This window comes from Geotrypetes seraphini, chromosome 15 (assembly GCF_902459505.1).
Source record: "Geotrypetes seraphini chromosome 15, aGeoSer1.1, whole genome shotgun sequence".
Taxonomy (NCBI): domain Eukaryota; kingdom Metazoa; phylum Chordata; class Amphibia; order Gymnophiona; family Dermophiidae; genus Geotrypetes; species Geotrypetes seraphini.
In genome coordinates this window covers 7,606,079-7,618,712 of record NC_047098.1, presented here as the reverse complement: position 1 = coordinate 7,618,712, position 12,634 = coordinate 7,606,079, and the positions used below count along the sequence as shown (strand labels likewise).

At 42.6% G+C, this 12,634-nt stretch overlaps 1 protein-coding gene across 1 annotated transcript in view; it reads right to left on the bottom strand.

Moving 5' to 3' along the window:
- Positions 1-12,634, bottom strand: part of VWA5B1 (von Willebrand factor A domain containing 5B1) — a 94,085-nt gene that overhangs the window by 63,375 nt on the left and 18,076 nt on the right. The window contains exons 8-9 of the mRNA XM_033921149.1: positions 3,464-3,574; positions 240-442 (exon numbers count right to left, since the gene is read on the bottom strand). Of these exons, the coding sequence (XP_033777040.1) occupies positions 240-442; positions 3,464-3,574 (314 nt within the window). The remainder of the gene's footprint in view (positions 1-239; positions 443-3,463; positions 3,575-12,634) is intronic.

Here is a 12,634-nt window from a genome sequence, read left to right as displayed (position 1 = left end):
GGAAATATACATGTGAGGTACCTCTACTTACAGCTAAAGATAACAGAGATACTTTACCTTCTCAAGAAAGGATATTTTGGGGTTTGTATACCGCGCCATCTCCACAAGCGTAGAGCTTGGCACGGTTTACAGGGTTAGGTTGTTATAGCCTGTTGTAATCATGCCAACATGGGCGGTATATATCACGGGTCCTGATTACGTGTGGCTTTGAATGAAATCAATGGTGGCTTTGGACCTACCTGGTGGAGGAGGAGTGGTGTCGCATTAATTCAATGACTTTGCCCGTGTTGCTCACGGCCCCGTCTGTCAACAGGAACAGCAGGCGCGGGTGACCCCTATGCACAGGCTGACGGATGATCCAGTTCAGGGGAGACAGAATGTTGGTTCCGCCCATGTCAGCTCGAATCTTCTTGATACTCTCACACGCCGACAGCAAACTTTCCTACGGAGGAATTCGCTTGTTACTGTGGCAGGAAACCTTGAGACAAAGAACGCAGACGCATGGAGAGACTAAAGGGGAAGGGTTTGGGACTTGGATACCCCCTTATTCTACTTTTTACAACCACACCCAAAATAGTTTATATACAGATACTTCAAGCATTTTCCCTGTCTGTCCCAGCGGGCTCACTATCTATTTAATGTATCTGGGGCCTTGGAGGATTAAGGCCTCAATTCACTAAACAAGCGCAGGCACCACCAACTGGGCTGGCCGATCTAGAAACAAGCTTGTGCAAAAACCCTGCTCTCTGCCCCCAACTCTCCTGCTCTTGCCACCCTGACTCCGTGGTTTTAACCCACGGCTTTAAAGCTGCACTTCTTCGAGGGAGTAAACAGGCAGATAGACCAGGGCGATTACACTAATATTCTGTGACAGAAACTGAGCATCCAGATCTGTTATTTACTTAAGCGTTTACCACACAGCCTTAGGGCACCTGGAGGCACCCAATTAAAGAACCCCCCCCCCCCCATGTTTTTGTTCCTGCCATAATTACACCCCCAAAGCAGCCCACAGTTTACGAGGGTGGTTTAAAACATTTGGTAAAAAAAATGCAAATTAGAAAATTTTTCCCATCATGGGAAAAAATAAGTTTTGTCAAACTCTGTAAAATACTCGTTGATGGCATTGATAGATTAATGGACTGTGGCGCCATCTCATGGAAATTTACCAAACTTTTCAAACCACCCTCGTAGGACCCTAATTCTATATACCCTTCCCCCTCCCTATTCACGGTTTCGACGTTCGCAGTTTCGATTATTCACATTTCCCCCCCCACACACTCAGAATCGCTTGTTGGCAGCCCACATCGAAAAAAAAACGGCCCCCGGGACTTGGATCGGGGCGAGGAGGGAGGCGATCGGAAGAGGAAGAGGGGGGCCATCGGAAGCGGAGGGGGGTGATCAGAGACAGAGGAGGCGAGCCGCCGCCCAAGGAGCATGGACCTTACCTGGTGGTCTAGCGGTGACATGGGGCAGGAGCAATCTTCCTAAGCTCCTGCCCTGTGCAGAGCGTGCTGTGAGTTCCTGTTGTATTCTCACAATGGGAGTTCCTGTTGTATTCTCGTGAAACCACGGGAACCCACAGCACGGCTCTGCATGGGGCAGGAGTGTAGAAAGATCGCTCTTGCCCCGCGCCACCGCTAGATCACCAGGTAAGGTCCAAGGGTGGGTCAGAGTCGGCCCAAAAGTTATTCGCGAATTTTCCCTATTCGCGGGCCAGCTCTGCCCCTAACCCCTGCGAATAGGGAGGGAGACGTGTAATGCGCTTAAAGTTGCATGTGTGCATTGGTGCATGTAGCCAAGGCACAAGTGCAACTTTATTGGCCTAATTGGCACCAATAATTAGCAATTAACACCTTGTAATTGATGCTAATTGGGACTAATTGAACATGACGTGCATAACTCGCTGTGATTCTAGAAAAAGTATGCACCTTGTCCAAAGCACGTACCTAAAAGTGAGCATGGTTAGGGGTGGACTGTGGGTGTGTTTTCGAGTTAATAATAATAATAATAATAATAATAATAGCTTATATACCGCAATACCGTGAAGTTCTATGCGGTTTACAAAAGATTAAGCAAAGGTACAAATTGACTGACTTCAAGAGGGGAAGAAGAAAGAGAAGTAATTAGACAGGAAATTCATTGTTGAGGAGAAAAGTGATCAAAAGGACAGTAGGTCGCCATTGAGAGGAAAGAGATAAGTGGATCGGTTGTCCAGATGTTTTAGGAACAGGTGTGTTTTTAGACGTTTCCTAAATACCTCATAAGTAGAGGGCGAAAGTAATTGTTCTAGGTCTTTACCCCATGATGCTGCTTGGTGTGAGAGAAGGAATTCATGGTGTTTTTTCAGTTTGCAACCTCTCACTGGGGGGGAAACGAAGTTGGAATGTGAACTTCTCTTGTGTCTGTTGGTTGAGAAGGAGAAAAGGTCAGTAATGTATTTGGGGGCAAGTCCGTGTAATGCTTTAAAGCAGAAACAGGCAAATTTGAACTTTACGCGTGCCTTCATCGGCAGCCAATGTAGCTGCCGGTAGTAGGGTGTCACGTGGTCAAATTTTTTTAGTCCAAAGATTAGTCTGACTGCCGCATTCTGCAACAGTTGTAGGCGTCGCATATTTTTTGGGGAAATTGCCAAATAGGCGATGTTACAGTAGTCAAGCAGGCTTAGTACGAGGGATTGGACTAGGATTCTAAAAACCGATGTAACAAAATAAGCTTTAAGAGATCTGAGTTTCCAGAGAGTGAAAAATCCCTTTCTGATTAAGGAGTCTACTTGGTCTTTCATGGTTAGGCATTGATCCAGAGTTACACCTAGTATCTTTATGGAGGGCTGGATAGGGTAACTAAGGTTATTGATACAGAGGGGTGATTTAATGTCAAGTGGATGTGGTGAAGCAATGAAAAAAGTCGTTTTTTCTGAATTAAGTTTGAGCCTAAAGTTTGTCATCCATTGTTCCATCACTGTGTCCACAAATTAGGTGTAGGCATTTAGGCCAAGAAATAAATAGGGCACATCTAAATGTTAGGTTGCCTAAAATGCATAGCAGCACTTAGGCAGCCCTCAACGTGATTCTATACACTACTCATAACATTTAGTGCCACAGTAGCTGGTGGCAATTTTGCAGGCAGCATACGAAGAATTTCAGCCTTAGTGAATCTGACTTCTATGTTTAGTGGTTCAGCCCTATTCGGTTTTCAAAGGGTCCGATTTAGGCAGCTAACACCTCAAATTAGATGCCTAAACCTTTCAAAATGCGACCCAATTAGCAACAAGCAGAGCAAAATCGCTTTCAGGATGTAGGAGCTCCACACATTCTATTTTTTCTTTGGATGAAGGTTCATGCATAAGATAATAATATATCACAGGGTCAAATAACTTAATTAGTTCTCAGATGGCTCAGAATAGGAAAGAGGAGAAAGCGAGAGCCACACTAGTCACATGCATAAAAAAATTGCCACTGCCCACCTCGCTATAACTTTGACTGGAAGGGAAGAGCGTCTTGAAAGTTGAACCAAAGCCAATGATATTGAATAAAGAAGCTGGCATTAGGCTCTTTAGAATGACCATCATTGCATCCTAAAAGAAAAGAAAGAGCACATTTTAAATGGATTATGCAATGCAGGGAAGAAAAGAGATTGCAATGTGAGAAGGAGAAAGAAAAACTTGGACTATTTCTTCAGAAAATGACCTTTTGGTCCACTCAGGTTGCTCGTTTGTAGCTGCCCACTATCCCCCATAGTCTATAAATAGTATTCAAGTTAGGCGTCCAACTGGAAATGCAGTTATGAAGAGTCAGTTATGTGCGTAACTTAATTTGCTAATTGGCAGTTAATTGGCAATAAGTACATTGGCTGGATACCCTCAAGAATGACACAGGAACGAACATCAAGCAATTGAAAGAAGCCGTGGAAAACAGGGAAGCCTGGCGAGGATCGGCCTACAGAGTATCCAAGGGTCGGGCACGACTGAATGGATAGGAGGAGGAGTTGCACCAATAATTGGCCTTAACAATCACTAATAGACAACAATTTCTAGTGATGTGCATAACTGACTTATACCCTAGTTCTGTAAACTGAGAGCCTTTGATGTCTATGGTGCACAACTCCAAAGGGGGCCTGGACCTGAGCAAGTCAGGGGCAGGTTAGGGGCAGGCCAGACAATAGGTACCCTCAAACTTTGGGTAATGAAGTCTCATGTACCATCAAAAATCGTCTTATGACCATTAAGTAGTACTTCCAACGGAATTTCAGGAGGAAGTACTACTTAATGGTCATAAGGCGATTTTTGATGGTACATGAGACTTCATTACCCAAAGTTTGAGGGGTGTAGCAGAGTAACTTCGGTTCCCTGAAGCAGTACCAAAACGTGGCATGTCGGAACCAGTGAATTGGAACCAGTGAATTCTGAAACTAAGTGTTATTACTTTAAGCGATTTACACAAGATGATAAGCTTACAGCCTGTTTGGCTATTATAAATTCAATAGTGACTAATGCTATCATTCTGACATTGTATTGAACAATGCGATGATTGGGTGGTGAGGCGGCATATTCGCCATCATGTCTCTGAGCATAAGTTTCAATAACAGTAAAATAAGATTTGTCAACAATTTCTGCTGTTAAGGTATATAGAGTGACTATTCACCGATAGTTGGCATATTGCTTTTAGTCACTCAACATTTTACTCAGGTTGAGGTTTTTTGCCCTTTTCTTTATTTTTGTCTGTGATGAATGAGCTTCATCCACTAGCGTTGGCTCTCCCAGCTACCCATGAACTGAACATGCACGAGAGAGCGGGCATTTGCAGCCAAAGCGCACTTACATTACATTACATTAGTGATTTCTATTCCGCCTGTGCCTTGCGGTTCTAGGCGGATTACAAATTATAAGAGATCTGGACATTACCGAGAGAATTGCGTAACAACGATTATCTAGAGAAATTACATAACAGTGATTCGTGTACTTTACATGGTGTGGTAGAGGATTCAATTATAAGAATTACATATCAGAGAATCAAGTGATAACAGGATACAGTGGAGAATATCAGTATATACGGGTTACAGACGAGAAGTTACCTAACAATGACGTAAGAAGTTTGTTGGATAGTGAGTTAAATGCTTATTTAGGAATCTGAATATTTTTGGAAGGAAAGGTTCTAGGAGATGACTAATGTGATATTCAAGAGAGGGAGAGCTTGTGCGAAAGGGGAGGAGATTAGTTGGTAAGGAAGCGTTTTTTGAATAGAAATGTTTTGATTTATTTTCGAAACACTTTGATGTCTGTTGTGTTGATCATTAGTTTGGTGATGGTAGGGTCAATTTTTGCTGCCTGGATTAAGTGCTGCTGCAGGCACAACTCAGGTAAGAGAAGTCTTTGGCTGGTGGGGCTTGGCATCCTTGCCAACCATAAAAGCAGTGAGAGCCCAAGCAGAAGGCTACATCAACTGTTCGCCTTATCTCCAGCCTAAGGAAAACTGATGACGTCACACGTTACTCCCTACTACAGACAGCTCCATTGGTTACCATTTGAGGCCAGGGTATTGTTTAAATTTGGGACTCTTTGGCCAGGCACCCGGATATATACTGGATCAATTTACGCTTTTCAAGGTAGATTGTCCGCTACGGCTAACTTTTTTTGTTGTTGGTGTTTCCTTCTGTGCGAGGTTGTCATTATAAGAAATTCTTGCATCGAACAATTGCTTACCAGGCTGCTAGTTGGGACACAGAGCTGCGTACTTTGTTTGTTTCCTCGGTCTCATATATGCACTTTTGAAAACTATTGAAGACCTCTCTCTTTGTAAGATTTCTGGGAAATTAAGGAATGTGCATTATTTTTGTAATTCGCTGTTTCGTACAGTTTCTTGACTATATAAACCACATTGATCTGGAAGGTTTTGCAGTCTATAAATATATTTTAATGTAATGTAACTGCACCTGTCTTTGTCTATTTTGACAGTAAGAGGGTTATTGTCAGATCCTCAGAAAAACCATCTAGGACTCAATTGTATTCATTGTCCCAGGATTTAAGTACCACTTCCTCACTGGGTCAATTGTTTATATAATAATTTTTAATAAATATTTTTAAACCGCCCTTAGCATTCTCCATATATTAGAAGTACTTAGCTTTATGTAGGGCGGCCAACATGTTTCACCCGTCTATGTACCACTATATCCAATAGACGTAGTGGTCTGTTATCAGTGGCACAAAACTAACACAGGGATGATTGGCCTTGAAAAAAACATCGGGTGAAACATGTTGGCCCCACTATCCCTGAAAGGAAGACCACGTAAAGCTAAGTACTTCTAACATATGAAGAGTGCTAAGGGTGGTTAAAAATATTTATTTAAAATAATTATATAAACAATTGATCCAGTGAGGAAGTGGTACTTAAATCCTGGGACAATGAATGCAATTGAGTCTGAGGATCTGGCGATAACCCTCTTACTGAGAGGAATATAAAGGAAGTATACCAAATAATACACTTTTGATAAACTTGGTACTGACGATCCTCAAAATTGGATATACATCATAAAAATATGAATTGTTTGTCTATTTTGAAGCATGAAAGTCATTTATTTTGCTTTGATCCTCAATTTGTATCCAACTCCTTTTTGAATTCCAACACTATTTTTGTCTCTAGCACTTCCACTGGGAGGGCATTGCAGACACCCACCTCCCTTTCTGTGAAAAAGTATTACCTGATGATGCTCTTCATTATACCTTTCAAATATTTTAACATCTCTTTCATATCTCCCCTTCTCCTCCTTTTCCTTATGTTCAAGTCTTCACGTATCATCTCACATGTCTTCTGGCACAGATTCTGCACCATGCTATTGCTTGCCTGTAACAAGTACTCCAAGTGGGGCCTCGCCAATGACTTGTACAAGAGCATTATCTAAAATCTTGAGAAGTCGGAAGAATCCCCTCTGCACTACACCAAAGATCCTGCATGAATAAAAAGTGCTTTGTAATTCCAAATGATTATTCTTTGTAATAATTCTAGCTAGTGCAGATGGACTCTTCAATAAGCCACATACTCTAAATTGCATTACAGAGCTTTTTATATTCTGCAATAGCCCTTATGAGTTCCAGGCAGATTACAATAAAGCAGATGACCGGAAACCAACCCAGTTAAACAGGCAATATTGAAAAAAAAAAATATCATAAAAACAATCAGTTAAAAAATTTATTGAATAAAATGTTTTTAAAAGCTTTCCAAAAACTAAATAATTAGGTTCTGACCTAACAGTGAAGGGAAATTTATTCCAAATAGTCGGAGCTTGGTAACTGAAAAAGCACTAAGGGCTCCTTTTATCAAGGTGCGCTACGGGGGTTAGCGTGTCGGACATTTCATCACGCACTAACCCCCGTGGCACACCAAAAAACTAACCCCTCGTCAATGGAGGCATTAGCGACTAGCGCGGCAGGTGGTTGAACGCACGGTATTCCGTGCGTTAACCGCCTACCGCAGCTTGATAAAAGGAGCCCTGAGTTGATGGAATAGTTGAATTGATTTAGGCGTTGGAAATCGTAAACAGAATTGATTTTGTTATATATGACCCTAAATGCTGTATATGTTTCTAAATGGTTCTGAACTCTGAAAACAAACTTTTTTGTTACCTAAGAAAAACAACTGGTTCTTTATTGTACCTGGAAATTGAATAGATGCCGATCAGCTACTTCAGCACCACAGACAGCTCCATCAGACACAGCTTGGACTAAGGTAGGGGTGTCCAACCTGCGGCCCCGTGAAGTATTTTGTGCGGCCCCGGTCGAGGGCGACGCAGTGTTTTCCTCTGCTGCCCACGGGTGTTTACCGTTTTGCCAGCTCCCTCCTCTGTCTTGCTGCAGCATTTGCGCATTTGTGCGGCCCCCTGAAACATTTTTTTTATGCCAATGCGGCCCAGGGAAGTCATAAGGTTGGACACCCCTGGACTAAGGGTTAGTATTTTTAGTTTAGCACGTGGTTAGCGCGCGCTAATCTTTAGCGTGCACTAAAAACGCTAGCGCACCTTAGTAAAAAGGAGCCCTAAGAGAAAGTGGAGCTTTTGGTATAGCAGAGCTGCCCAAACTGTGGATCAGGACCCCATATGGGGGGGGGTTCACAAAACCTGCATTTGGTGTCATGACGTAGGTGGATTTTCCATAGGTACATCATTATTCTTCACCTCAGGGGGATCACACAATGTTATTTTGCCAAAATCATGGGGCCACGGCCGCAATAAGATTGACCAGCACTGCCGTAGAGCTTTCTGTCTTTGCCTCTCTCTCCTCTAAATGATTTACTCGTAAAAATGCCTAACCCTTCAAACACCCAGTGCATGTCTGATCTAGGGTAGAGAATGTTAGAATGTGATAAATACCTTGAGCTGCTCACTTATCTCTGCTATCGTTTCCCCTTCTCTCCTTTCTCTGACGATTGACCTCTTCCTTTTGGGAATACTGGAGCCACTTGTGAGCCATGGGGAATGTAGCAGGACAATTTTAGCTCCTAAATCATAGAGACATTCACCAAACCTAGTAGACAGCAGGGAGAATTTATTTTTCTCTGCCCAACAAAGCAACCTGTTTCCCCATCCTTCCTTCCTTCCTTTTCCTCTCATTTAACTGTAACCAGCTCTCTTTCGTTTAACATTTCTCTGTCATCTGGCTCTCTTCCCTATTTATCTCTCCTGTTTTTCTCATCCTCTTTCTCTATCCCTTCCTCACTAGTTTTGGACAAAATTATCTCTCTTCTGTATGTTAGCATAAGTGGAGGGGCATTGTCAATATGACGTCTAAATCTGAGTTTAGATGTTTTGGGGAAAATGTCCAAATATCCAGTAGAGAAACTTGCCTTTTTCAAACCAGAAAAACATCTATCTTTCTTTTTAATCCAAAAATGACCATTTTCTAGATCTGTTTACCTCAGTGCGACTAACTTTTTAAACCATTAAAAAAAAAAAAAAAAAAAAAAAGCTACTTCAAATGAAAAATGCCCAAAAACCAGCCATTGGGATGTAGGACAGGCCAGCATTCTTAGCCAACTGGTCACATGGACATCCCAGCAGAGCAGTGGAGCACCCTAGGGGACACTGCAGTGAACTTCACATAATAGGTCCCAGGTACACATCTCACCATAATTCCCTTACACTGGATTGTGAATCCTCCAAACCTCACCTAAAGCCTACGGTACCCAACTGTATAATCCAAAGAAGGTATATAGCCTACTCTACCACAGAGGGGTCAAAAATAGTGTACTGGTAAAAAAAAGACCTGCTCTCAATTCTCAATGAGGATTCAGAACTGATAAAAACAATGATCCAATCTTTTTGGCACCAGGCTGTTCAATCAGTTCATGGGAACTTCTCAAGATTCAATAAGGAGTTCACCAGGGTATATCCAAGCATAATAGCACAAACACCATGCTGTCTAACCCTGAAACGACTGTAATCAATTTTATATATATATATTGTTAAATAAATTTTAAAACATATCAGATAATTACCCAAAGTGCTGAGTTCAAAAATTAATTAATGAGAATTCAAAAACATTCAACAATGTAAAGTCACTTCGAAAAAATCCCCATTATGAATGGGAAAAAAGTAAACAATCAATCTTTTAAATACGATCCACTGTATAATACCACCCCAACAGCTCTTATGCCTGCAGGTATCATCTATAAGTTGATATAGTGGGATTTGGGTGGGTTTTGGAAGGCTCACATAGTCCACCTTAAGTGTAGTAGTTACAGTGGGATATGAACCTAGACACCATCTCTGTAGTCCATTAAGCGACTCCAGGGACCTGCTCTAATAAGTCTGAAGCTGTCATACAGGCTGGTATGGACCGTTTCACTCACATCTTTGGGGGCCGGGAGAGGGTAGGTGACCACTGGAGGGGTAAGGATGGCTAAGGACAGAGAAATCTGGTCCAAATCCTACAGTGGCTCCTTGTGATCTTAGACGAGACAATTTTCCACTGTCTCCCCTAAAATCCTAGGGCCCCTTTTTACGAAGCCATGATAGTGATGCTGCCACAGAAATGCACCGAAGTCGGACCTGAATGGGCCTCAGTGCATTTACCGCAACTTTGTAAAAGGGGCCTTTAGAGACCCTTTTACTAAGATGTGCTATGAAATGGATTTAGCTCTCGATCAGGCAATAATATTAGGAGCTCTTTAATTTCCATTATATCAATTGATCATATAGTTAAGAGCTCATACAGGTAAACTCCCCAGGACCTCAGCGATACCACTCGGGACTCAAATACTCTCACGGCCCTTGAACTTAACGTATCTAATTGTCACTGGTCCAATTATCGTAATATTCTTATAAGCGTTCACTTTACTTTCAGAGGTAACTTCTCCCCATAATAACTTTAGACTTTAAACATTTCACATGCGTTTTTATTTAAAGAAGAATAAAGCCCTTAGCTTTATCAGTTTAGAGCGGTTTATTCTTCTTTAACGTGAAATGTTTAAAGTCTAAAGTTAAGACTATTATGGGTAGAAGTTACCTCTGAAAGTAAAGTGAACGCTTATAAGAATATTACGATAATTGGACCAGTGACGATTAGATACGTTAAGTTCAAGGGCCGTGAGAGTATTCGAGCCCTGAGTGGTACCGCTGAGGTCCTGGGGAGTTTACCTGTGTGAGCTCTTAACTAGTGATAAAAAATGGATTTAATGCATTCTAATTTGGGACTTTCCTGCATGCTACAGTAAGTCCATTTCTAATAAGTCCATATAATAGGGCATTTTTTAATTTAAATGTCATGCACTAATGATGTCGGCACACCATAACTGCAATAAGGATCCCATGTTAACTTAGAATTATTTGGTTAGCACACACTAATGAGAGTATGTTACTTGAACAGCATATCCATACCCTTCTCTGCCCCTGGCATGCCTTCTATAAGTTTTGTGTGTGTGCCCCACCCACGTTTCACCCAGACCCTACCCTTGTGAATGTGCAAAGAACCTGCAAAGAACACATGATCAAAGATATGCATCTATTTTCAAAATACCAGCATTTCCTTGGGTACTAGTTGCCTAAATCTGCCTGGTATCTCAGTGGTGTAGCAATGGAGGTTGGCATTTGGTGCGGTGGTGCCCGGCATCACTCTTCCTCACGGCTTCAGCAGCCCCTGCCTCCCGCGCACCTCTTGAAATGTTTGGCATCACGAGCTGGTCTTGGCACACTTCTGATGCCACATCCTGGTCCACTCCTCTTTCATGCACAAAAGTTCTTCACCCCCCCCCCCCTAAACTGCACTCTTTCCTTGAGTTTTTGCAGCCCAGATGCATGACCTTGCATTTCTTAGCTGCTAAATTTCAGATCATTCCTCAAACTTCACCAGATCCTTCTTCATGTTATCCACACCATCATAGGTGTCTACTCTTTTGCAGATTTTGGTATCATCTACAAAGAGGCAAGTCTTACCAGACAATCCTTCAGCAATATCACTTACAAGAATGTTAAAAAGAACAGGTCCAAGAACCGAACCTTGCAACACAACACTGGTAACATCCCTTTCCTCAAAGCAATCTCCATTGGCCACTACCCCTTGTCGTCTTCCACTCAACCAATTTCTGACCCAGTCCATCACTTTGGAGCCTATACTGAGGGCACTCACTGTACTTAATAGATTCCTGTATGGAACACTGTCAAAAGCTTTGCTCAAATCTAAATACACCATAAGAACATAAGAACATAAGCATTGCCTCCGCCGGGTCAGACCAGGGGTCCATCGCGCCCGGCAGTCCGCTCCCGCGGCGGCCCTCCAGGTCCATGACCTGAAAATGTTCCCTACCTAACCTAAAAAGTCCATATCCTATTTGCTCAGTGTCCTGTGAGGTAAACCTCTATCTGTACCCCGTTATTCCCTTCGCTTCCAGGAAGTCATCCAGTCCCTTTTTGAACCTCAGAATTGTACTCTGGCTTATCACCTCTCCGGGAAGCGCGTTCCAGGTGTCTACCACCCGTTGAGTGAAGAAGAACTTTCTTGCATTTGTTTTGAATCTGTCTCCTCTCAGTTTCTCTGAGTGACCTCTTGTTTTAGTTGCCCCTGCTAGTTTAAAGAATCTGTCCCTCTCCACCTTCTCTATGCCTTTCATGATTTTATAAGTCTGTATCATGTCCCCTCTCAGTCTCCGCTTTTCCAGGGTAAAGAGCCCCAGCCTGTCTAACCGTTCGGCATATGAGAGGTTCTCCATACCCTTTATCATCCTCGTTGCTCTCCTCTGGACCCTCTCGAGTATTGCCATGTCCTTCTTGAGGTATGGCGACCAGTATTGGACGCAGTATTCCAGATGTGGGCGCACCATTGCTCGATACAGTGGCAGGATAACTTCCTTCGTTCTGGTAGTGATACCCTTTTTGATAATGCCCAGCATTCTGCTCGCTTTTTTTGAGGCCGCTGCACATTGCGCCTCCGGCTTCATTGTGTTATCCACCAATACCCCCACATTTAGTGCTCTCCTTCTGTCTAGTTGTTTGGTCACCCAATCAAAGAAATTGATCAGATTTGCCTGACAAAACCTGCCTCTAGTGAATCCATATTGGCTTGGGTTCTCTAATCCATTGGATTCCATACTCGGTATTGAGATCATTTCCTAGAGATGGGTGTTGGCCCTTTAGACCATTTGTTAGAGATGAT